This window comes from Diplotaxodon limnothrissa, linkage group LG19, assembly GCF_057381915.1.
Source record: "Diplotaxodon limnothrissa isolate DT_005_m linkage group LG19, D_limnothrissa_male_GT1.1, whole genome shotgun sequence".
Classification (NCBI taxonomy): Eukaryota; Metazoa; Chordata; class Actinopteri; order Cichliformes; family Cichlidae; genus Diplotaxodon; species Diplotaxodon limnothrissa.
The window spans coordinates 6,799,653-6,825,847 of NC_140614.1; the positions used below are offsets into that span (position 1 = coordinate 6,799,653).

The following is a 26,195-nucleotide window of genomic DNA, read 5'->3' on the forward strand; positions in this document are numbered from 1 at the left end:
AGAAGACATCCAAGCTAAGTAAACATGTCTTGGCCCTTTCCCCCTGAAATGACAGGCAGGCAAAGATGTTGCGTCTTTGTTTGCTTCCTGGCCCTGGGTCTCATTCCCATTGGCATAATCCTGATCTGTGAAGGGCCCCCGACACTTCTGACACCTTCAAGTTCAAAAGCTTCGCCCCCTTCTGACAGTCCCAATCTGACAAATGTAGCCCCTAGGGTCTTGCCCACCACTTCCTCTCCAGTTTTGCCCACGCCCGATCCACTTAGAAAGAAACGACACACGGTTACCTCCTGCACCCCAAGTACGACTAGAATGATTACTCTCTGTGTCCCCAACAATAAAAGTTGGGTAGTCGAAATAGATTTCGCTAGCTTCCCAGTCACTCCCGTCACCAAAGACCAAGGGGGGGATCTTTTTAACCTTGCAGTACATCTCTCCTCCTCAGTGTGGTATATAACCCTGGGAGGTTGGCATCAGTGGAAGTGGTCCAGTTTAGTGTCAGAAACGGACCTCGATTGGTCCAAGCACTCTAGGGGTCAGGCTTTGCACTGGAGAAACCAAAATATGCTCAGAATAGCAAAAAAACCGGATCTTTCAGGCTTAATTTTTACCCTAAAGGATCTGGCCTTGACCTCCTGTCAACAATTTATACTTGCCCCTTGGACTGATCGCACCGCCCTGTATTGGCAAATGGAGATATGCCCTAGCGTTGGTGCAGCTCCAAGCTCTGTAGTTAAAGATGATAACCCCACCTTTAATGGCCCTCCGGTGACATATACAAACGGGGGGAGAAACGGCCGAATACGCATTGTAGACACAAATAAAATGTCTAAAGATGACCTCTTCCAAATTCTAACCGGTATTTCTGGAGCAACAAACAACTGGTTACTACTAGCTGAACAAGCTGCTGACAAGACGGCTTCCGACTGCATAGTTTGTATGGGAGCCCGCCCCACTTTAAGAGTTGTACCGGCGCCAGTCAATAGTGCATGCCTCCTGCATCTTATGAACAATACAAAACGAGGTCATTGCTCATATCTGGAAAACCACTTTCCTAAAACTCAACGCTCGGTCTCTAATAAACCACCTTTCTTTTCATCAGATGTAGCTGTGAACAATTTCACTTGTATTAACCTGACTGGCAATGCAGTAAAACTAGGTAGCTTGAACTCTTCTTGGTGCACTGAGATGACGGTTATGAAACCAAACTTCCGACCTACGGCTAGGGCTGATTTGTGGTGGTGGTGTGGCAATAACAAGTTATATGATGGTTTCCCTCGGGATGCGTCAGGTCTTTGCGCTCTCATAACTCTTATTTTACCTGTTTTAGTCACTCCAGTAGATCTCTCTATAGAAGTACACGAAGTTGGCCTCCCATCCTCCTCTGAACGCCGCTCTAAACGTTCTCTAATCCCAGGTTCAGCTCATAATCCAACCTATATTGATGCTGTAGGTATACCCCGTGGGGTCCCCGATGAATATAAACTGCGAGACCAGGTTAAAGCAGGATGGGCCTCGATACTTTGGATGGTTGAAATAAATGCGAATGTAGACAGAATTAACTACATTCACTTTAATGTGCAACTGTTGGCTAATTACACTCGAGATGGTTTTGAAGCTGTGCATGCACAGTTATCTGCCACTTCCCTAATGGCTTTCCAAAACAGGGTCGCAACGGATTTTCTCCTCGCAGAAAGAGGCGGAGTCTGCAGCCTTTTTGGTCAGGAGTGCTGTACCTATATCCCCAATAACACAGCTCCTGATGGTTCCCTCACTAAAGCTATTACTGGTCTCACAGCTCTTACTGTTAAAATGAAGGAACACTCGGGCGTTGATACTGCCATGTGGAACTCTTGGCTTAACATGTTTGGCAAATATAAGGCCCTTGTAGCTTCCATCCTAGTTTCCATCTCAGTTTTTGTTGCTGTCCTAGTCACCTGCGGTTGCTGTTGTATTCCATGCATTCGATCCCTCTTCCAGAGACTGATTGTTACAGCTCTCACTCCTGAGGATAAGGATCTCGCCCGGCAGATGCCTTTATTGGCTGGTCAACTTCCCACCTCCTCGCCAACGGATGATGAAAACTCTGATCGTGAGGGTGACGAACATTATCGTCTTTCTCTTGTTTAAATGCTTCTAGAATGGTTGTTTCTCTGTGGTGTTTTGTATTAGACTTGTTATTAATTGTTTCCCTCACCCACTTCCTCTTGAAGGATATATCTGGCTGAACTGTGTCTGGTCGGGTTGTGAGGGTTAAGCGATGTTCTCAGGGTCTCCGGACTTAAGCCTGAGCGAATGTGTACTCCCACCACTGGATATAAATTGTTTTTTTTCCACACCCCTTCCTCACGTTTTACCATATTCACTTTTGAATGTCCTTAGCAGTTACCGTTCTGGGTTTATTTTACGGTTGATTTATTCTTTCACATTTTCACGTTTATATCTCTCATTATTATAGTATACTCTGTACTCTCCACATTTTTATCATTACTTATGCTTTTTGGTTGCTGAGTTACAGGAACTGTTAATTTTGTGTCACTACCCTGGTTGCACTGACTCGTTGTATCCTTGTGTGCAGGACAGCTGTTACTGCTTTCGTCGGGAACCGAGACTGCTTGCAGCCGACCCCTGGGCAGGGTGGTGCCTGGACTCTTTTCTCCTCATCTGCAATGACAGATAAAGACAAATGATAAGACCCGAGGAGTTTTTCGAGCCAGGCTTCGACACGTCTCTGTGTTCCTTTGAATGTTACTTATGTTTGTGTGTTGACCCATTTAAGATGGGTCAAAAGGGGGATTTGAAGAAAATATAATCTGGTCAAACATTATTCAGCTTTAAATATTGTTCAGCTTTAAAGTTACTGTGCAACTGTGTAATAAAAATGTGCTCACGACTTTGGCCTTGAGAGCGATAAGAAGCGATCGCCTCATCCTGCAGGTGCAAGATATCTGCAAGCGAAGAGACTAGAACACCCAAGGCCGATTTCCTTTTATGGAGTTGTTTTTCTGCTAATGCAGCACTTTCCTCACAACCCCCTCCTGTAAGTTTTAGAGAATATATACCCATCCTCACAGCAAATATTAGGAATCTCCTGATGTGAGCTGTGTTGAGAGGTTGTCTCTGTCTCAATAAAAGTTCACTGATTCCCCATCTGCCGCAGGTGTCCGGTTGTCTTCATTCTCCGCCAGCCTGGTTAAGTCAATTCCTCCTTAACATCTAAAAGAACCTATTTAATGAAGGATGACGGGTTCACTTTGTGTTTAATATTATTCTATTGCTGTTGTTGTTTTTTTTATATCCTTCAGAACGTGAGGTGAAAGTACAAGGTCAGGAAGAACCAGGTAAGAAAACAAACAGGGAACAGTGACAGGCACAACAGAAACTGTTAAAATGACAAAGAGAAAAATTTTTTTTTACTCATACCATCTGGAAGTTGTGTTCTCCCTGCATTAAAGCTGCTATACAGAATCTGCAAAAAAAACTAGGTTGAAAAGTTTTTTCACCCTCTTTAACAACATTCCAACATAACATTATCATTGATTGGGGAGTGTAAGGAACAGGACTCCCTTACTACATTTATTTATATTATATTAAATTATCTGTATAGCACTTTAGAGCACACCTTTCACTTTATTAAAAGCACCTTTTGTTCCACTACACTTGCCTTGGTTCATCTCGCTGTGTTTCCAGCTGCTAAGGGCCGCCCTGTTACAGGGAGATTAAATTAATGATATATTTTTATGTGGTTCAGCCACAACTCTACTAAAACCTCAGCCAATAATAGGTAGGGCAACTTTTAGACCATCTAAATCTTATGATTTAATAAAGAAATTTGCAGACTTGCACAGAGATGGTAAAATTATGATGACTGAGAAGGAGATGAAGACATAAGACAATGAGGACAGGGAGGAACAGGGGTTTAATTGCACCAAGGAGACAGTCAGAGAGAACTCGGGACAACTGGAGACATTTAAGGATGCAGGGACTGAGAGAGACAGGGAAGAAGTCTCATCGTGACGAGTAAAGTTTATGTTACCTGGCTGGGCAGCTCTCTGGGTGCTCAGCACCCCTAAAGCTCTGATCCTAGAATTGCCCCTGCTGCCATCAAGGCTTTTGAAGGAGAACAGGTAGATCCTCTTAAACTACTTTACAGCTTGGTTAGGCTGATCAAGTCTGTGAGCAGCAGGGTGCTGAATCCACTGGCAAATGGTGATGTACTCAAAGAGCCAATAGAGGGATACATCAGATCCAAACCATATGTCATGGTTGGCTGTGTGGCAGGCAGGCAGAAGTGGTGGACCCAAAATGCAGGACTCTGAAAACGTAGCTTTATTGCTGGACAAACTCTTCGTAAAATAAAACCCACAAAACCAAAGCAAAACCGAGACTCTAAACAGAGGTGCTGGAGGACTGGACATAACAAACACACAGCAAGTTGAGGGTAACCGACGTTATCGACGCGACAACAATAACTAACTGACAGGGACTAAAATACACTGGCAGGCACATGAGGAAACGAGGAACAGGTGGGCACACAGCTGGGACTCAATAGGCAAGACAAGACAAGGGAGTAAAGCAGAATACACTCACATGAGACAAGACCTTCAAAGTAAAACAGGAAATCCTCAACATGAACTCAGGGACACAAACAGGGCACAAGGGGAGGACACAGAATACCAAAATAAGAATAAACTAGAACAGAAGACAATAATCATACTAAACACAAAACGCTGGGTCAACGACCCAGCACCATGACACCATACCTTGGTTACATTTTTGAGTTGAAAGCAGCTGAGTTGCACCTTGCACCTGAGGATGAAAAAAAATGTCACAAAGTGGTGTGTAGCCTTATCCCTCACTAATGAGTCGAGAGTGAGACTGCCGGACAACACTGGAGCATTGCAGTACATGTCAGTTTTCAATGTGGAGGAAACTCTAAAGCACAACAAGAGCCCTGGAGAAATAGAAAAAAATTGCTAACCTCCTTGGCTTCTCCCATGAAGCGATAGATAAGAGTGTCCACCAATGGCATGCTATCCATCTTAGTAAAAGGAATGTGACAAAAAACACAATGGACTTCTGGAGTGAGTTTTGGAAGTACAGGGATGCAGCTGATATCAACCCGTTTCAAGAACTTTCAAAGGCTGATGTGTCTGTATTGTCCTTGCCACACTCAAATGCTGAAGTTGAGAGAGTATTCAGCCAGATGAGTGTGGTAAAAAGCAAACAAAAAACACCAGCTGCCTGATAATGTTTTGCAGCTTTTTGGCACATCAGCTGCTTACTCATTTAAGTCAAGTGCTACAGTTGCTGAACATGAGATGAAAATGAGGATAACCCACTCTTTTTGTGAGCCAGCACAGCCTGTGTGTGTGTGTGTGTGTGTGTGTGTGTGTGTGGAGGGATGTCTGAAAAAAACAAAACAAAGCAATCAGCCTGAATTAGGACCAGACTAATCTTTTTTTCACAGTGACACTGTTTATTTCTACTGTCTGTTTTTGGTCCATTTAGATTGCTAATGTAGTTTGTTAACAAAATGATGGTTAAAAACTTTTACCCTTAGTCTTGTGTGGTTTAAAACTACTTAAAAAGCGTGCCTATTTCGGGTCACTTTTGCTGGTCACAAGCCCAGATAAAGGAGGAGGGTTGGAATAAAGATAAATGTAACTTGTAGTTCTAAATATATTCTAAATGCATTTAGGGTGTTTTTTACTCACTTTATGCCTTTTCCGCGATGTTATTTCTCTTTCCTACAGCGTAGTTTACAAGCATGACCAATTATGCAAATTCGGCGATGGCATCACTTAGCAACTTCTAGAACAGCCTATAGCAGGGGTCGGCAACATGCGGCGGCTCTTTAGGCAAGGCAAGGCAAGGCAAGTTTATTTGTATAGCACAATTCAACAACAAGGTGATTCAAAGTGCTTTACAGAGACATTAGAAACAAGAACAAATAAAAAGCATGATTTAAAATTGAATAAAACAAGCAAATAAACTAACTAACTAGTTAACAAACAAACAAACAACAGTATATAAAATCAAAACAGATAAAATCAGAACAGTAGATAAAATCAGTAGTTAAATGTAAGTTTTGAAATTTAAGCTTAAAGTGTGGATTTGGTGCTTTATTCAAATGCAGCTGAGAACAGGTGAGTCTTCAACCTGGATTTAAATAAACTGAGTGTTTCAGCTGATCTGAGGCTTTCTGGGAGTTTGTTCCAGATATAAGGAGCATAAAAGCTGAATGCAGCTTCTCCATGTCTGGTTCTGACTCTGGGAACTGATAAAAGACCGGATCCAGATGACCTGAGGGATCTGGATGGTTCATACTGGGTCAGGAGGTCATTGATGTATTTTGGTCCTAAACCATTCAGAGCTTTATAGGCCAGCATCAGAACTTTAAAGTCTATCCTCTGACGGACAGGCAGCCAGTGTAAGGACCTCAGAGCTGGACTGATGTGGTCCACTTTTTTGGTCTTAGTGAGGACTCGAGCAGCAGAGTTCTGAATGAGCTGTAGTTGTCTGACTGATTTTTTAGGTAGACCTGTAAAGATGCTGTTACAGTAATCAAGCCTACTAAAGATGAATGCATGGACTAGTTTTTCCAGGTCCTGTTGAGACATCAGATCTTTTATCCTTGATATATTCTTGAGGTGATAGTAAGCTGACTTTGTTATTGTCTTAATGTGTTTTTCTAAGTTTAGGTCTGCATCCATCACTACACCCAAATTTCTCGCCTGGTTTGTGGTTTTTAGATGTATAGATTGAAGTTCTCTGGTAACCTGTAATCGTTTTTCTTTGGCGCCAAAGACTATTACCTCAGTTTTGTTTTTGTTTAGCTGGAGAAAATTGTGGCACAACCAGTCATTGATTTCCTCAATGCATTTACCAAGAGCCTGTACAGGGCCTCGGTCTCCTGGTGACATTGTGATATATATTTGTGTGTCATCTGCATAGCTGTGATAGTTTATTTTGTTGTTGTTTATAATCTGTGCCAGTGGGAGCATGTAGATGTTAAACAGAAGGGGTCCCAAGATGGAACCTTGGGGAACTCCACATGTGATACTTGTCTGCTCAGATGTGAAGTTACCTATTGATACAAAGTATTTCCTGTTTTCTACGTATGTTTTGAACCAGTTTAGTACAGTTCCTGAAAGACCTGTCCAGTTCTCCAGTCGTTTGAGTAATATGTTGTGGTCAACTGTATCAAATGCTGCACTGAGATCCAGTAAAACTAGGACTGACATTTTTCCACTGTCTGTATTCAGACATATGTCATTAAACACTTTGGTCAGAGCGGTTTCAGTGCTGTGGTTCTGTCTAAAACCTGACTGGAAGGCATCGTAGCAATTATTCTGTTTTAAGAAGTAACTGAGCTGTTGAGAAACTGCTTTTTCAATGATCTTACTTAAAAACGGGAGATTTGAGATCGGCCTGTAGTTGTTCATTTGTGTCTTGTCAAGATTGTCCTTTTTCAGTATAGGTTTGATTACAGCAGTTTTTAGTGATTCTGGAAACACACCTGATAATAAAGAAAAGTTGACGATCTGTAACAGGTCTGACTCTAAAGTCTTTGAGACCTTTTTGAAAAAACTTGTTGGCAGGACATCTAAACAGCAGGAGGAGGAGTTCAGTTGACCTAAGATGTCCTCCAGGTCTTTGCTGTTAATAGGTTGAAACTGTTTCATGGTGTTTAAACAGTTTTTTGGTGGACACAGTACATATCCTGGATCTGCTGTTGATGTACCAATTGCTTGTCTAATTTTTTGGATTTTTTCAGTGAAGAATTTGGCAAAGTCATTGCAGGCCATGGTCGAATGAAGTTCAGCTGCCACTGACACAGGAGGGTTTGTTAGCCTGTCAACTGTAGAAAATAAGACCCGAGCATTATGGCTGTTTTTAGTGATGATGTCAGAGAAGTAGGACCTCCTTGCATTCCTCAGTTGTAAATTATAATTGTGAAGTTTCTCTTTATAAATGTCATAATGAACCTGGAGGTTTGTTTTTCTCCATCTGCGCTCAGCTTTCCTACACTCTCTTTTTTCATTTTTCACCAGTGTGGAGTTTCTCCATGGAGACTTTTTCCTTCCAGAGATAACCTTCACCTTAATGGGAGCAATAGTGTCCATTACATTTAACATGTTAGCATTGAAGCTATTGACGAGCTCATTGACTGACCCTCTGGGCAGGTCAGGTGTTAATGGGAAGACCTGGTTAAAAATTGCACTACTGTGTTCAGTTATACACCGTTTTGTGATCACTGTTGTTGATATATTTGTGTGGGCTGAGATTTTACTTTCAAAGAAAACACAGTAATGATCAGACAGGCCCACATCAGACACAGTAACCTTTGAAATGCTCAGGCCTTTGGAGATCAGTAGGTCAAGAGTGTGTCCTCTATTATGTGTGGCCTCTGTTACATGCTGAGTCAGCCCAAAGTTGCCCAGAGTGTTACTCAGGTCTTTAGTCCCTTTGTCCTGAGGGTTGTCCACATGAATGTTAAAATCCCCAGCAATAATTACACAGTCAAAATCAACACAGATCACAGACAGCAGTTCACTGAGGTCATTAAAAAAGTCTGTGCAGTATTTGGGAGGCCTGTAAACATTAAGAAACACAACTTTGGATGGGGCCTTCAGCTGTAAAGCCACATATTCAAAAGACTGAAAACTTCCAGGAGATAGCTGCTTACATTGAAATAAGCAGCTATCTTAGTCCTTATACTGCGGCTCCGTGTGGTTAGTTCTTTTTAAGATAAGATAAGATAAGATAAGATAGCCTTTATTAGTCCCACACGTGGGAAATTTGTTTTGTCACAGCAGGAAGTGGACAGTGCAAAAGTTATGAGGCAAAAATTAGAATACAATAAGAATAAATACAGTACACAACTGTACAGAATAGAATAAAATAAAATACTATATACAGTAGAATAAAATAAAATAAATATACAATAAGATAAAAATAGAATACAAATACAAATACTATATACAACTGAGTAAAAATACAACGATGACAGAAAGGATTATTGCACTTAGTATTATTGCATATGTATGGATGTGTGTGCTTGATCAGTTAAAGTCTTTATTATGGAGTCTGACAGCAGTGGGGAGGAAAGACCTGCGAAATCTCTCCGTCCCACACCGTGGGTGCCGCAGTCTCCCACTGAAGGAGCTGCTCAGTGCTGTCACAGTCTGCTGCATGGGGTGGGAGATGGGGTGCATGGGGTGGGAGATTTTTAACTTGTAGTTCTAAATTGGAAGATTATTGTGATGTTGAAATATAAAAATAAAATTATATTCTATTATTTTTTCATCGCTCAAAATAAGCGTCACACTCACGGAAGCCGGTATACCTGCCGAAACGCCGTGCATTTATCGAGACTTTCAACCCCAGATAGGCCAATTATAGATCTTCGGATCCACATTATGTCAGCAACTATTCTCCATTGTGAACTATGTTAAAAACAAACACCCCTCACGCCTCACAGACGACAGCTTACATTCCTGCGTAAACTGACTTCGTATATTGTGTTGACTTCAGTGTTTTGTGTTGTTTTCACTTTAAATTTGTAAAAGGAAACAGCTGAAAATTTAAATAGTTAAAAGTTGAAATGTGAATAGTTGGTTTTTGTATTATATGATTTATTTATTACATTTTATGTGGAGTGAATAAATAAAAGTATATTTACGGTGGCCCCTAGAGACAAAGCACCTACAAACCCTGAAGCACGTACAAACTCCAAAACACGTACAAACTCCAAAACACATAAAAACTCCAAAACACATAAAAACACGTACAAACTCCAAAACACGTAAAAACTCCAAAACACATAAAAACACGTACAAACTCCGAAGCACGTAAAAACTCCAAAACATGTAAAAACACGTACAAACTCCGAAGCACGTAAAAACTCCAAAACATGTAAAAACACGTACAAACTCCGAAGCACATAAAAACTCAAAACACGTACAAAAGACAACAGAAGTACTCCAGGATGCTAGGGGCAGTGTTGAGCTTTTGTTACCTAGTGGCAGTGTTGCCAACTTAGCGACTTTGTCGCTATATTTAGCGAGTTTTCAGACCCCTTAGCGACTTTTTTTCTAAAAAAAGACGTGAAAGCGCCTATCGCTTTTACTCTCAACAAGCAGCGGGTGCTGTAACGCAGTCAGTTCTTCTTTTACTCTTTTACTCTTATGCTGTTTTGTGGATCACAAGGTTTAAAACTACTTATAAACACACACACACACAAAATAACTCCACCAGAGCGCCTATTTCGGGTCACTTTTGCCGGTCCAAGCCCGGGTAAAGGAGCAGGGTTGGAATTGTGACATTAAAAAAAAACAGTAATTGCTAAAAGAAATTTAATTTGTAGTTCTAAATAAACTCTAAATGCATTTAGGACGTTTTTTACTCACTTTATGTCTCTTCCACGATGTTATTTCTCTCTCCAACAACATAGGTTACAATTACATTAGCATGACCAATTATGCAAATTAGGCGATGACGTCATTTAGCGACTTCTAGCGATTTTTAGGACAACCAATAGCGATTTTCCTTACTGAGGAGTTGGCAACACTGCCTAGTACCAACAGCAAGTACCAACGACCGGATTTGGTGTGTGGTAATAACAGGTAAATGAACTTTTTTTTTAACTTATTTGACTATATATGAATGCTTGTGTATAAATACACAAACAATACACGCATGCTTTCAATTGTGTAATTTAAGTGATCTAGGTAGCTCTGTTTTAGAAGTTCAGTTCATGCTAGAAATGTGTTTTGGAGTTTGTATGTGCTTTTTGGAGTATGTACGTGTTTTGTCTCTAGGGGCCACCGCATATATTTATATATAAACATGTATAAATAAAACCACTTTTTTTTCTTTTTTTACATTAGTAATTCCTTTTGTGCATAATTTTATATTATTGTTAATAAAAATAAATTAAAGCAACAACACAACCTGAAGAGCCGGTTCGGAGCCAAAAGAGCTGGCTCTTTTTAGTGAGCCGAACTGAAAGAGCCGGTTCTCTTAAAAGAGCCGGAAATCCCATCACTACCCGACATACACCACCAACAGCACAGATAGCGCAGACGTAATGGCAGCGAGGTGTGATTGCGGGTGCCGCTCAGGTGCGTCCGCCTCCCCTGTAGCGGCGCTGCAGACGACGCCCCGCTGCACGCATTAACCAGGTAAAATACATATTTAGGCAGAATTTTGCAAATATCTATTTTTCCTTTTTTTTTTTAGCAGCATAGTGCTTTTTGCCTCTTGAGAGGTCAGCTCAGCTAAAGGTTTGCTTGCAGCTATGGTGGCAATGATCAAAAGTGTGAGGGCTTAATTTACAAGAGCTGTGTGCCTATGAATGGCAAGTGTAGGTGTGTTTTCTCTTTCCAGTGCTCTTTTACAAATGGAATGCAGCAGCCCTGTGAAGTCTCTGTGTCCTGTGATGTGCTGCTTCATTAACCAGATTCAGGATGTGCATTTATCTGATAGACTGTTCGTCTGCTTTGCTGACAGCCATGTATAAAGCTTTACATAAACAGATACACTGCCACTGGATTTTGGAGGCCATTTCCCTAGCATAAAGTACCAAAGGTCTCTCGTTGCCTCAGTGTGTGAGACCACATACCACCAGGGAATGGCAGCCTTATTTAAAGGGTTTATATGAGTGATATCATCACAAACCCAGAGGGTTCATACGAGAGGCTGATCCAAAAGCAGACTCAAGAGCTGACTTACTTTTTGATCAAGCTTTATTTACACACCAAAACAAGGATTATCTGTACACGCGTGCACACACACACAAACACACACACATGGAGAGATTTCTGGCAAGCAGTTCTGAAAGAGAGGAAAGACTGCAGTGAGCTAAGACTTTATTACAGAAGGTAGCCGTGGTTTGGGGGGTGCAGGACTGATCTGATTATGGTCAGAACCAGTCTGCTTGAGGAGAGGAGGGCTGTAGAGGCTGTGCAAAGGGCCCAGGTTGGAGGTCGTTGAGTAGCGACATCATACTTTTTACAGTTTGGCTGAAGAAGGGAGGCGTTGACTGGCATTCAGTGGGCGCAACAGGGGAGGCCAGCAATTTGGATGGAGAGGAATTCTCCAGAGAAGCAGGGCTAATCAGAGTAGGAATGTTAGGAAAGGAGAATGTATCCGGCTGTGGAGTGGCAGGGAGGTGGTTAAGGAGTGACCACATGTCTTCCTGAATGTCAGCGAAACCAATAGGCTCTTTTTGGTGTTGAAAGAATGTGGCAGAAGAGGTAAATGGTGTGGATAGAGAAGTATATACAGGAGAAGCAGGGTTGGTCTGATTTAGGTGATGACCAGTGAGTGGAGAGGAGGGCTGCTGAGACTGCTCAGAAGTGAGGAGGGGGTCAAGCTGTTCCACCACTGACAGCAGTGCTTCATCAGTGTCACTGACAAAAGTGGCCTGGAGCTGGACGGGTGCAGCAGAGGAGGCCAGTGATGCAGATGGGGAGAAATCCATACGAGAAGCTGGGAGGACCGGATTTACTTGACACACAGGTGCATCAACTGTTGTCTGTGTGTTCTGCAGCTGCACACACGCTGACTGCTGATCAGGAAGGTTGGTAACAGCTGGCTGTCTCTGTGGCTGCTCAAGAGGCTCCTTCGCAACTGAATAGGAAGAAGATGGCTGTGTCTGAGCTGGCGTCACACAAAGCCTCTTGGCCTGTTGATCTTCCTGTTTAGGTTCATGTATGAACTGCATGTTAGCACTTTGGACATACGTAGTTTTCTTTGGTGGACCAGTCTGGATGTTCTGTGGCGTGACGGCATCTCTCGCTTTCAGCCTGATCAAAATATTTAGCTTGTTGTTCTTTTGAGAGAGACCTCCACTGAAGACAGACAATCATGAGAACCCACTGTCAGCATAGATAAATACTCAGCTACACTGTTACTACAGGACAGCTGGCACACATGCACAAACATGAGCATAAAGCATTAACAGATGCATAAATATATGCAGAGTTATGCTGGGCTTACACTGTGCGATTTTTTTCAGTCGCGCGATTCAGCTCCTGCTCAAACTGTACGATTGACTCGCAGGGGTTAGAAGTTCATAGGTCACGATGCAGGGTCTCACACTATACGACCCGATGCTCTGATGCGACCTGAGTGCTCACACTGTGCGTACATGCACAACACGTTGTGTTGTTGTTTCCGGAAGAAGAACCCGGAAGTCAACCGCCAATAAACAATAAGAAGAAGAAGAATCCGGAACTGGGGAGATTGTCATCCGAGAAATTTGAAAATGCTCACCAAAGAGAAACGCGCTGCCTTAGCAATGTGTGCCATTCTGTGTGCAGAAAGATCTAAAAATAAAAAGCGACTGCGTGTATGGACAAGGAAATGGCTTGGAAAACGTGGGCAGTACGGTCTGTCAATTCTACAACGAGAACTGGAGGTAAGCAGCAACAGCTAAATTGCACTTACCTACAGGACTTTATCTGCATGATGATGGGTAAATGTTTGAAGACATCTGATGCTTCTACTTTCAGTAGGCAACATTTAATTTTAGCCTATTAGTATTTTATTTAATTGGATTACTGGCCATTAACTACAGTACTTTTACATTTTACTTGAGTAGCATTCTAGTGAATGACTTGAACATCTACCAAAGTGATTTTTGGGACATCTTTCTGCTTTATACAACATTGGTTAAATATCAGTCCGACTCTTTAATTATCAATAACATTCAACCACTATTATGTCGCTTTGTTCTTGTGTGTGTTCTTGACTTTGACTTTGTTCTGTGTAAACAGGTAGATGATATGAGGGGTTTTCGGGACCTTCTCAGAATGTCTGTAGAGGACTTTAACTATCTACTGGAGAGGGTTAGTCCTGTTATCATCAAGAAGGATACACACCTCAGGAAGGCCATCAGCCCCAGGGAAAGGCTTTCAGTTACCCTACGATTTTTGGCAACAGGCAAGTGTGTGGACATGAAAATTCATACTACATAAGCTGCTACTACTGCATTATATTCTACATCTGTCACCTAAAATCTGTCACTCTACGAAGCTGCATCCATGTCCACTATCCACCTGACATTATTTAAGACACTTTGTTCTATTTGACAGGTGAAACCTTCAACTCATTAAGTTTCCAGTATAGGATTGGAAGCACCACACTGAGCACGATTGTCATGGAAACATGCACAGCTCTTACCTGTGCACTGCATGAAGATTACTTGAAGGTAATTTTGACAGAAAATACATTACCCATGCTCACACTATTGAAAGATTGACTTGCACATTGTCAAAAATGTCCTATCAGTTTATACAGCAAGTTTTCACCAAAAACAATTCTGAGTCACAAAATGTATTTGTTCAGTCTTTGTTACATGTGTATATAAAAAAGTAAAGTGAACTCATAGTGTGACAGTGACTTGAATGTATGGTTAAGAAAGGAAATCATGAATTCACCAGAGATTCTTTTTGCTGTATCACTTTCTACTTGTCTTTCACAGACACCATCAACCGAGTCTGAGTGGAAGGCCATTGCCAGAGACTTTGCAAACAAGTGGCAATTTCCACACTGCCTGGGAGCTATAGATGGTAAACACATCTTCATCCAACCCCCTCCCAAGAGTGGCAGCATGTATTTTAACTACAAGTCCAGGTTTTCCATCATTCTTATGGTTGTTGTTGATGCCAATTACAAGTTTGTGTATGCAAGCGCAGGGACACAAGGTAGGGTCTCTGATGCAGGAGTGTTTGCCCATTCAGACCTGAAAGAAGCAATGGACACAGGCACACTGAACTTTCCCCCTGCTGATACCCTGCCAGGCACTGATGCTATGATGCCACACATGCTAATTGGAGATGATGCTTATCCCCTCCGACCAGATCTCATGAAACCATATCCATTTCGAAACCTTAACACTGATCAGAGAATATACAACTACCGTCTGTCCAGAGCACGTCGCGTTGTGGAGAACGCTTTCGGAATTTTGGCGAATCGCTTCAGAGTGTTCAGAACAACAATTTGCCTGGACCCAGACAAGGTTGTCACCATTACCTTTGCGTGTCTTTGTCTGCACAACTATCTCCGGGACCACAGATCTGACGCCTATGTACCACCTGGCTATGTGGATTCTGAGGATGCCAACCACCAGCTGGTTGAAGGAGCATGGAGAAGGGAGGGAGAGCTTCAGTCAGTTTCAATGGGCCTTGCACGGAACCCCTCAGTGGAAGCAAAGAAACAACGAGATGTCCTTTGCGAGTACTTTGTCTCACCTGCAGGGAGTGTTTCATGGCAAGAAGACATGGTGTAGGAAGACAGAAGGGTTTTTTTGTTTGTTTTTTTGTTTAAATTGCCTTGTTTACTTTCCAAAATTTACTAAATAAAAAAAAAAAATCCCTTTGTAAATACTGACAACAATAAATCTACCTCTGGGAAATTGCAAAAATGGTTTGCTTTATTACATAAATACAAAAATATCTTCCATCAAATTGTGCAAATAGTTCTGCAACACTCCACAAAATTGAGGTACGAAAGACACATAGTAATAGTGTCACCAAGAAAATTCTAATGTACAATTTCAATTAACTGTTGGAACATTTAAAACATTTGAATGAAGCTGTAATTTCAATGGACTGTGTTTACAGCAGGAACTAGTAAACTCGAAAATATTCTTAGATATAACTGTTTGAAATGTATTATTTAAGTTACTCAGAGTTGAGCATTTTCAGAAAGGACATTGGCTGGGTTGATGGGGCCTGGCAGTCTGGGGGGGGGGGGGGCTGGACCTGATGAGGTTGGGTGGGATACCAAGGTGGCCTAACCTGCGAACCTGCAAATTGAGAATGGTGGCCTCCCTGCTCAGCCTCCTGCGTGTCATAAATCATGTTCATGATGTTTCTCTTGAGTCGCAGCTGTAGAGCTCTGTCCTTTATGTTTCTCAACTCTGAGGCTACTTGTTGGCCAAACAGCTCCTCAGAATCTGCATTAGATGCTGATAGCGTTTGCTGGACCTGCTGAAGCAGGGAAAGTTTGGTCATCTCAATGCTGTGCTCTGTTGATTTTGGTGCATGTTTTTGCACTCTAGGTCTTTTAACAAGCCGACCTGTGGACTCTGAGATTGGTGGACTGTTTGAGGTGTTTTCCTCTTCCTGGCTCACTGAAACTGGGCTAGTGGTGTTTGAAGACATAAGGACATCTGCTTCAATTCCCATAGTGGACCGATCCTCATCTCCCTCCTCTGTTGCGCCTATGTCCTCTGACTCTGTTCCAAGCTGTAGGAAACCGTACCAAAAGCAGACAAAGGGAAAGTGATAAAGATCTAAACAGTATTAGTTACATCAGACACTAATTTTACACTGTATACTTTGTGGCATTTATTTTACTAAAAACATTTCAACTGAGAATTACCTTTGACATCATTCACCACAAATATCTCGTCAAAAGGTGTGTGTATCTGTGTATGCTTTTAAACTACTTGGTTATGAACTTACTCTCAGAGTGGACTCAGTCTGTCTATGGACAACATGTGCCTTCAAGAAGTCCAAATGTTTTAAGATCCAGGTCTGTTTGGGAGTTGGTGGTTTCTGGCCACTGCCACTAGGTTTCGGTTTTAGCAGTTTGCCATACTGCGTCCGAAGTGATGCAACCCGGGTTTTCACCTCATTCACTGAAAAATTTACATTAACATGTACTTTTTATTTAAATAGTTCAGATTCAAAGCTCTCCTCATACTAAAGTTAAAACTGCAGTTTGAGAGAGTTTTTACTTGGAAATTAATTATAAAAAAAAATATTTCTGATAGTCGATTTATAGGGTTTTACATCTGTCTCTTTCTCTCCCTCTCTTTCACTCAGTCACAAACACCACTACCACCATCAACTTTGCTAAATTGCTAATGACAAAAAATTACCAGGAAGCTGCAATTGGGCAGCAATGTCCACCCAACTCCTGTCACGTTTGTTGCGGTCATGGTAATTTTTTGAAGCCACATCAAAAAGGCTCGGATGAGCTTGCCAAAGTTCAACCAGTTGTGCCTCCATCGCTTGTGTCCATACAATACGCTGCGCTGCCATGCTACTCCGTCTTTTCGCCGACGTTTATGTGTTTGCGCATGCGCAGTGTGTGAAGCTGTGGTGAGCTGGTCGTGAGGTGTCAATCGCTCCTCGTTACCCCATGTATACTACACGATGCACGACGCACGATGAAGGCCAAAATCGGGCCGATCGCCAAAACGGTCGCACGACTCAAAAATCGGCTCAAAATGGGCCAAAAATCACACAGTGTAAGCCCAGCATTACACACTTACCCTCTTTGCCACAACTGCATTTACGGCTGCACTGCCAGTTATATTCAGTTCCGCCGTCATCTTTGGCCTCTGCTCCTTCAGGTAAATCATGAAGGCGTTTGGCGGCTTCTTTATGTACAGCCGGTCCGCATCCTGTTGGGCTTCACATTTCCTTTTTCTACAGGAATAAAACACAGAGTCAGAGCACATGTTAGCATTGTGTACAGCTGTGAGCAAAGTAGTTTAAAAACATGAGTAAAGCTGTGAAACTGAATGTAAGGAGGCACCATTAAAGGAAGCTGATTACAATAATTCGCACAAACATCTGCAGATGAAAGACAGACAGATTCCTGCAGATCACTGACACAAAGCACCACAGAAACTTACTTTGGAGTGGAGGTGATGGATGGGGGAGCAGGAGGGACAAAATCCCAGACTGGAACACCGTGCCTACACAGATGCAGAGACGGATACGAGATAACAGAGCTTATGAAGATACAGATGTTCAGCAGCTGTGTTCACTGGTGTGTTTGTGTGTTTTACGTACAGTTCTCCAGCAGGATGCAGGTACTGGATCATGTTTTGTGGAATCCCGAGCACATTACGCTTGAAACACACAAAACACACAACCGATGATGAGAAAAGCTGAATGCTGTGATCTATCCACTCGGTGTAGGAAGTGATCAGTGGGAGGAGAAGATGTGCATAAAACTACATTCATACATAGCTGGACTTTGATCTCCTGCGTTATTCTTTGGAATTATGTTTCACTGGCAGCGACTAAGTTTACTGTTCAGCATTTTAGAGTCAAATAAAACTTTTTCTTTCATGTGGACTGAAGAATGCAACAGTTTTAAGCATCTTTATCAATAAAACTTCAATGAGTCCTGTCACTACCTCTGGGTGTCTCAGCTGTCCCTGGCTATCTGTCCCTGGCTGACTGTAGAGGTGAGCTGGTGCTGAGACCATGAGTGGAACCAGCTGCTGATACACAGGAGGAGCTGGTTCTGGGAGGATGTTGCTAAAGAATCCTCCAGTCTGAGGATCTGATGCTGGCTGAGGGGGAGCAGGTGTCCCAGTGGGGAAAGGAGGGAGAGGCAAAGGGTAGGATTTTTGCCCCAGAATGCCAACTTCAGGAGTGGAAGGCGCTTCTTCCCACTGCACTGTTTCCAAAATATAATTGTTTGGGTCCCTGAGGTCCATTTTAAAGACAGACGGGTTGAGGGGGTCGCTCAGAAGAATGGAAAACTGCGTCTGTCTAAGATCCTGTGGCACACACAATTATAAAAGGTTTTGCTCTCTTTAGACTGCGTTCTTACATCTCATATAATACAGAACTAAACTAAGGACAAGTATTATGTGGGAACAAGGTGTGAGTTAACAGTTAAAATCAGTTAGAGCGAATGTCATATTAAAATTGATATTTACTGATGATAAGATATTTAAAAGTGTTATATTTGTACTAATTCAAACTAAACAGAGAAATACAAAAAACTAACAAACTAATTAACACCCTGTTAACCGTCATGACTTCACTGCATTTATATAACAGCAACTGTTCTTGCGTTTGTAACACAAACATTTTATATATTCAAGAATCTGTAATTCAATAACACTGACAAGGTACATGAGCACTTAGAATTTGATGATTTAAACAACATTAAATTTTGTTTACTTTTAATTTTGCATCAGCTTAGCCAGTTACGACATTAAAATAATGACTTTTGTGATTTAAAACCTGATCTTAGAACAATGCTGGGTCATGTGTGATGTGTCATCGTATGAGGTGTTACATTTTGACTTAATTCTGCTCAATTAAGTGTTTTGATCTTTCATTAAATATGGCAACTTTGTGTTGTGCTGCAAGTTGAAACCCACTGTCCTCATGAGCACAGTATCTAACAACTCACCTGAGAAAACTGATGGAATTCAGCTGGACACAATGGTTTTCAGTGGGAGAAATGTTTCATCACTCATCTGTGACACTGGAGAAGTCACTTGAATGAGTGACAAAACAATTTTCCTTGGAAACATCCAGGGGAACTAAACCTTCGGGCATATCCTTGCCTGTAATTCATTCATCAACAAATGTTTTTTATGTATAAATCTTTTTTTTCAAGTTCTTGTCTCTCTTGGTTTAATTTTAGTCTTTGCAGCATCTCAGAAGAAAACCACTGTAAACTAGCTTGTCCCTATGTAAGATATCCCGGTTTATCCTTCAAGCTCGGGTCCTCTACCAGAGGCCTGGGAGCTTGAGGGTCCTGCGCAGTATCTTAGCTGTTCCCAGGACTGCGCTCTTCTGGACAGAGATCGCCAATGTTGTTCCTGGGATCTGCTGGAGCCACTCGCCTAGCTTGGGAGTCACTGCACCTAGTGCTCCGATTACCACGGGGACCACCGTTACCTTCACCCTCCACATCTTCTTGAGCTCTTCTCTGAGCCCTTGGTATTTCTCGAGCTTCTCGTGTTCCTTCTTCCTGATGTTGCTGTCATTTGGAACCGCTACATTGATCACTACGGCCGTCTTCTTCTGTTTGTCTACCACCACTATGTCCAGTTGGTTAGCCACCACCACTTTGTCCGTCTGTATCTCAAATCAAATCAAATCAAATCACTTTTATTGTCACATCACATGTGCAGGCACACTGGCACAGCACATGCGAGTGAAATTCTTGTGCGCGAGCCCCACAAGCAACAGAGATGTGCAAACACAACAACACAAACGAGAAAAATACAAGAATGGCCAACCTGAAACTAATAAATATATGTACAATATATAATAGTGTATGCATTTCTGGATGTGTATACTAAATATTTTCCTACGTGTGTGTGTGTGTGTGTGTGTGTGTGTGTGTGTGTGTGTATATACACATTTTTACAAATTAAATAGTAAAAAAAAAAAAAAAATAATAATAATAATAATAATAATAAAATATACAGAGTTGAATATGTGCAGAACAAGTGGCATTTATATACAGTGTGGAGTAGAGCAGGGCGATATGGCCAAAAATATTTATCACGATATATATTTGAAAATTTGCGATAACGATATAACCGACGATATAATTGATGCGAGACAAAATACAACTCCACAACATTACTAGCGCAAAAAGACAACCTTCCATTTATTTTCACTTAAACAAGAAGCTGGTTTTTATGTACATTAAAGCTTTATAAAAATGTAACAGTGCAAATGCAAATTCCTTGCTGAAAGTTTAACCAAAAGGCATTTCCAGTAGAAATGGGCTGACATATCCTGAGCATAACCATGTATAATATCCACTGAAGTTAAAAAGAGGTGCTTTGCAACATTAAACTGCAGTGTGCAGTACGTATTTTTCGGACCATAAGGTGCACAGGATTATAAGGCACATTAAGCGAAACAAAGCAGTCAGATAAATCAAACTTTATTAAACTCATTCTTCTTGCTTCCTCCACTTCTGTACCATTGATTCATTAATATTGAATTCTCTGGCAGCTGCTCTATTCCCATGTTGTTGCAGTATATTAATGACTAACCTCGTATTGTGGATGGATTATCTCAGTTGTTCTCCTGACTGAAGTTTGGTCCGTTTACAGCATCCTGCCATGCGATTGCATTTGTCTCTAACCATGAAGAACCTTCACGTTAACTTTTATAAGTGGAAAAGTGTTAGTGTTGGTCCTCCAGCTTCACTGTTTATGTTATGCTAACATAGCTGTGTCGCTAGCGATCACGTAGCACATCATTATATACCAGCTAGCCCAACTTCAGTAACCCTACAAACGTCACTGCTGTTTAGTTTCCTGTCTTCATTTATGTTGGAAGTGATAGCAGAGCTGTACGTGTGATTTTTTTTCAGAAATCTCTCAGTCAGAACATGCAATATCATGCTTAGGTAACTAGCGAAACTAGCGAGCTAACTTCCGCTAGCTTCCTGCTAACTTCTAACTCCGTTAAATGTAATAACTTTTGTTTTCATGGATGCCTGGAAGTTAAACTTTATAGTTACACCTGGTAAAGCAGCAATGCTGATCGTTTTATTAAAGATGAAAGAATTTAGACAGTTTTTAACTCTAAGTGATGCTGCAGTGTTGTTTGACCTGAAGCATACGGAGTTTAGGACCCAGATTACTCCCAGATTTAAGAGCATCTTAGTCCGACAAATATGACAATAACAACGGCCGCTTGCATGTTCTGCAAAAAAATGTGCTTTGTTGTGTATCTGACGGACAAACACCAAACCAGTTCCACATCACGGAAGTTGCACCATTTTTACAAACCAATTCTGGTTCATCTGTTTCACTCAACAATCGGCCATGTGCGTATGAAAACAAAGGCACTGCGCATGCGCGTTTTACTCCCATTCTATCGCGATATTTCATTTTCCTATCGTTGCCTAACATTATACCGGTATTACCGTGAACGGTATAATATGGCCCAGCCCTAGTGTGGAGTGCATAATGTTGAATCTGGAAGTCCTACAAGATCTTAGCTCGGTCATTCTCCACCACCCTTGAGGGCGTCTCCCATTTTGACCTCGGAACTTCCAGATGTTTCTGTATAAACCATAATAGACATAATAAAATTCTTCCACTGCCCAAAGACAGAGGTCATCTATTCCCCCAACAGATTATTGACTCCTGAATGCTCATGCATGGTGTTAGACAAGATCTTCATGCCTTCCAACGCTCTGGACACGGATCCATCAGGGGCTGCATTGTTAGGTGTTAGGTTTATGTGGTTGATTGTCATTTATGCTTAGAAATATTCACTCATATATGTTTAGAGTTTTATAATCAATTGTATATTGATAGAGGTTTGATCCTTAGCAGCCTGTAAAGACTCTGTGTGGCTTCCAGAGTGTTCTAGCATACACAATCACATCCTGGGGTCACGAGAAGAGGTCGTACTTTCTTTTTTTGTTTTATGGCAGGATAAACATATCTGTCTGTTTTAGTCTAAGTGCCTTTTGTTTAGATGAACTGCTGGACTTCCAGACCAGCAGAATTAGGGAAGTCATTTATGGGGTCTTGACCACACACACACACACACACACACACACACACACACAGACGGTACCCTTTGTTCATGTGTACACCTATGTAAGATATCCTATGTTAATGAACCTATGAATATTCATGTAACCTCAATAAAAGAGCAGTGTTACGAGGGAGTAGACGAGAGCAACTGAGGTCAGGCGAAGGAACGGCGCTCGTCCAGTCCTCTCCCTCATGCATGAGTAACACAAAGAACTTTGCTTTTCCTGTGTAGTAGAACTGTGTCGTTCCAGCAGTGGGTCTCTGCTTGACAGACCCATCATTAATTGGTCCTTCGAGCCGGATCCCTAGAATTGACTTTCACCGAGGGGAAAAAGAGACACGCCGAAAGATGATTGATGATTGACGAGATTCGAGATTAATGCAAGAGCAACACCAAGTAAGTACAAAGAAGAGCGCTGTAGCTGCGTGGGTTCACGCGAGCACGGTCGCACGGTTTAACGCGGACTTGAGCCGTGCGGTTAATCGCAGGCTTATAAAAAAAAAGAGAGCGACGGCTCCTTAATTGCGCGGCCGTACTCACTCAAGTTTTACGTGGGCCTATGCCGTGCGGTTGCAGCTCAGTGACTGCGCGGGTAAACACGAGTCCAGGAGCTCAATAGCCGTGTGGGTTCACGCATGCTAGGAAAAGTTATAGGCCTATTTTGTGTTTGTGTGAATGACTGCGGAGCAGGCGTGGTCTGTGGCACCGGTTTTGTTATTATCATGGGTTCCCGAGCAAGTAAGACTGCCTCACAGGGAGACGACACATTTATGCAAGAATTCACGGCAGCGTGAAGTATTTATATTGTCATAAACAATGTGATTTTGAGGGTAAACTGGTTACTGGACAACAGTGTTGGGCAAGTTACTTTGAAAAAGTAATTAATTATAGTTACTAGTTACTTATTCAAAAAAGTAACTGAGTTAGTAACTGAGTTACAATATTCTAAAAGTAATTAATTACTCGAAAATTAACTATTGTGTTACTTTAAAGAAATGTTTAACCCTCTGGGGTCCAGGGTATAATTGGCCATTTTTAACTACTTTTGATGTTTCCTCTACATTTCACCTTTAAAAACTATTTACTTTCCCTTGTTTGGTATCATCCTTTTCAGCACAACCTCATGTGTCTGAATTTACAGTCATGTTTTCATTTTGACATACTGTATTAACACAATTGATTTAAAATCAAACAAAAACCATAAAATCAGAGTAGAAAAAGTTATATTTTTTACTGTAACAACCACAAACATGTTTAATGAATCATATTTTATAACTTTAAATGCAAATATAAATGGTCAATTTTAAAATCCTGTGCACAAGTTTTGCAAAAAACAAACTTATTTGCAGTCATTTACCTTTTACCTTGATTTTTTTAAATAACCATTTCAAACTATTCACAGAACAATCTACGGTGGCCCTGAAGTGCAAATCACACCAACAAATTGCTAAACACAACAACAAAATCGAGAAACAAAAAAACAAATGGAGAATCACAAAAACAAAACTGAGAATCACAAAAACAAAATTGAGAAGCACAAAAACAAAACTGAGAATCACAAAAACAAAATTGAGAAGCACAAAAACAAAACTGAGAATCACAAAAACAAAATTGAGAAGCACAAAAACAAAACTGAGAATCACAAAAACAAATCAAGAAGCACAAAAACAAAAGAAGAATCACAAAAACAAATCAAGAAGCACAAAAACAAAAGAAGAATCACAAAAACAAATTGAGAAGCACAATTACATTAAGAAAACCGGAAAGGGTAGGTACCAGTCGGCAACAGGAGACATCACTGATTGGATGTCCGCGCTGTTCATCTTTGGAACCGGAAGTTACTCTGCCTGTGGCGCATTTTTTTCAAACATGAACATTAGCGGTGACCCAAATATAGCTGTCGCTATTCGAGAATATTTTGATTCAGGACATACATACGAGGTGATACTGGATATGCTCAAGTGTAATCATGACATTGCAATTAGTATGCGTACACTGAAAACGCATTTAAAAGAATCTGGACTGTACAGACGAGGCAACTATTCTCCACTTCCTGAGGTGAGGCGTGCCATTTTGGCCGAGCTTCGAGGACCAGGACAATTGTTTGGATATCGGACCATGTGGCAAGTTCTCAAACAAAAACACAAGCTGCGTGTCAAGCGTGATGTAGTTATGAGGCTGTTGAGACAACTAAATCCTCAAGGAATCGCTTTGAGAACTCGAAGGAGGTTCACAAGACGCACGTATCACTCCATGGGGCCCAATTACATATGGCATGTAGATGGCTATGATAAACTGAAACCCTTTGGCTTGGCCCTGTCAGGATGTATAGATGGCTTTTCAAGAAGACTGATGTGGCTTGTGTGTGGAGCAACAAACAACAACCCGGCTGTTATAGCTCACAATTATATAAACTGTGTAAAGAGTCTTGGTGTGATACCAATGAGATTACGAACAGACTTCGGGACTGAGAATGGGACTATGGCAGCAATACAGTGTACCCTCCGTCACGCGCACACGGACTATTATGCTGGATCGTCAAGCCACAGTTACGGATCATCTACTGGGAATCAGCGCATCGAGTCATGGTGGTCTTATTTCAGAAGAGGAAGGTGGGTACATTTGTGTCTGGTAGGTGTAAGCTACAGTGAAAGCTGATCAGATCGTTTTTTTTTTACATGCATTTAAGAAAATAGAGTAGCGTCCTGCTGGACGTGTTGAAAAGTTGGATGAGATAGACGTTAACAGCCGTCACTTTATTGCAGGAACTCAAAATGGTCACTGTCAGCTGTTGTGCCGAAATGAGCATGCTTGCCTAGATTTAACGACGCCAATACAAAATGAAAAACTCAGACCAAACTCTCTACTCCTCACAATCAACACACAGAACAGAGTGAAAAGAATACAGCATTTTTAACAAGAACATTACTGCAGGGTCGCTACAATATTTATGGAAAACTAATATGCATTACTTTGTTTGACATCCATTTGTGGCATGTTTTAAATGGGACCAAAATGTAACAAACCCTATAAAATGACCAAGAACAAAGCTAAATTGATTCTTAAATATTAATTATATACCCAGGTCTCAGTTTTGGATGGACTTGTTTGGAGACCTAAGAGACTCTGGAAACTTAAATGGAAGCCACGAACACCAATGCTTGCTGAGATTCTGCTTCAGAGGGGTTCTACAGAAAGACCTGGATGAATGCAAAGACCTCTGGAACAAACACAGGATCCGGCCAAGCAGACTTGCATCGTGTCCAGGGGGGATTCCAAACGAACTCTATCTCTTGCCTCACAGGTATTTGAGTTCTTAACAAAATGAATTAACCTTTTGCATCAAACTAAATGCAAGGTGTTGTTATTGCTTAAGTTGGTTAATATATATTCATAATTTTACACATAAGTATGATACAGCAGTTTATAACATGTCACTGCATGCGTTGATTTATATAGTTCCATATTGTCAGCAAAAAATCCTTCACTGTTCTATTTTCATTTTGCAGATATGGTTCAAGAGACTGTGGATTTGCTGTTGAGGAGATGGAACTGGATGTGTTTCCCGAGGAGGGGCTACCGGTTGGATTGTGTGGTGATCCAAACATTGAGGAATATTTACAACAGGCTGTACAACAAAACACACTGCAGCAGCCACAAGACTGGGAATCGGCCACAGAACTGTATTTGGCCCTGAAGGACATAGCTGGGTTTTAGATACCAACTGAACTTCAGTTTGTAATGACATTTGTCAGAGTTACTCTGACGAAGACACACACTGTGTCGAAACGTTAGTTTCTTTCCTTTTTTTGCACCTAATAAAACCTTTGGACTTGAGTGCTCCAGCCCTTCTGTTTTTCCTTCATTTTTTTAATGTTAGTAGTGTTTCCTTTCCCT

At 41.4% G+C, this 26,195-nt stretch overlaps 3 protein-coding genes across 3 annotated transcripts; 1 reads left to right on the plus strand and 2 right to left on the minus strand.

The window, feature by feature from the left end:
- The first annotated feature begins 334 nt into the window (after positions 1 to 334).
- On the plus strand, positions 335 to 2,190 carry LOC146611613 (uncharacterized). Its single transcript, XM_085343316.1, has one exon. The coding sequence runs from the start codon at positions 565 to 567 to the stop codon at positions 2,128 to 2,130; it is 1,566 nt and encodes a 521-aa protein (XP_085199442.1). The 5' UTR covers positions 335 to 564; the 3' UTR covers positions 2,131 to 2,190.
- Positions 2,191 to 12,734: 10,544 nt separating this feature from the next.
- LOC146611614 (transcription factor 7-like) lies at positions 12,735 to 17,854 on the minus strand. Its single transcript, XM_085343529.1, has 4 exons — positions 17,823 to 17,854; positions 17,663 to 17,725; positions 17,297 to 17,453; positions 12,735 to 12,860 (listed from the first exon to the last, which is right to left on the minus strand). The coding sequence occupies exons 1-4, from the start codon at positions 17,852 to 17,854 to the stop codon at positions 12,735 to 12,737; spliced, it is 378 nt and encodes a 125-aa protein (XP_085199655.1).
- On the minus strand, positions 15,696 to 17,063 carry LOC146611615 (uncharacterized). The gene is made up of 3 exons (XM_085343501.1): positions 16,901 to 17,063; positions 16,482 to 16,657; positions 15,696 to 16,262 (listed from the first exon to the last, which is right to left on the minus strand). Exons 1-3 carry the CDS (start codon positions 17,061 to 17,063, stop codon positions 15,696 to 15,698), a joined length of 906 nt encoding a protein of 301 aa, XP_085199627.1.
- Positions 17,855 to 26,195: the final 8,341 nt, after the last annotated feature.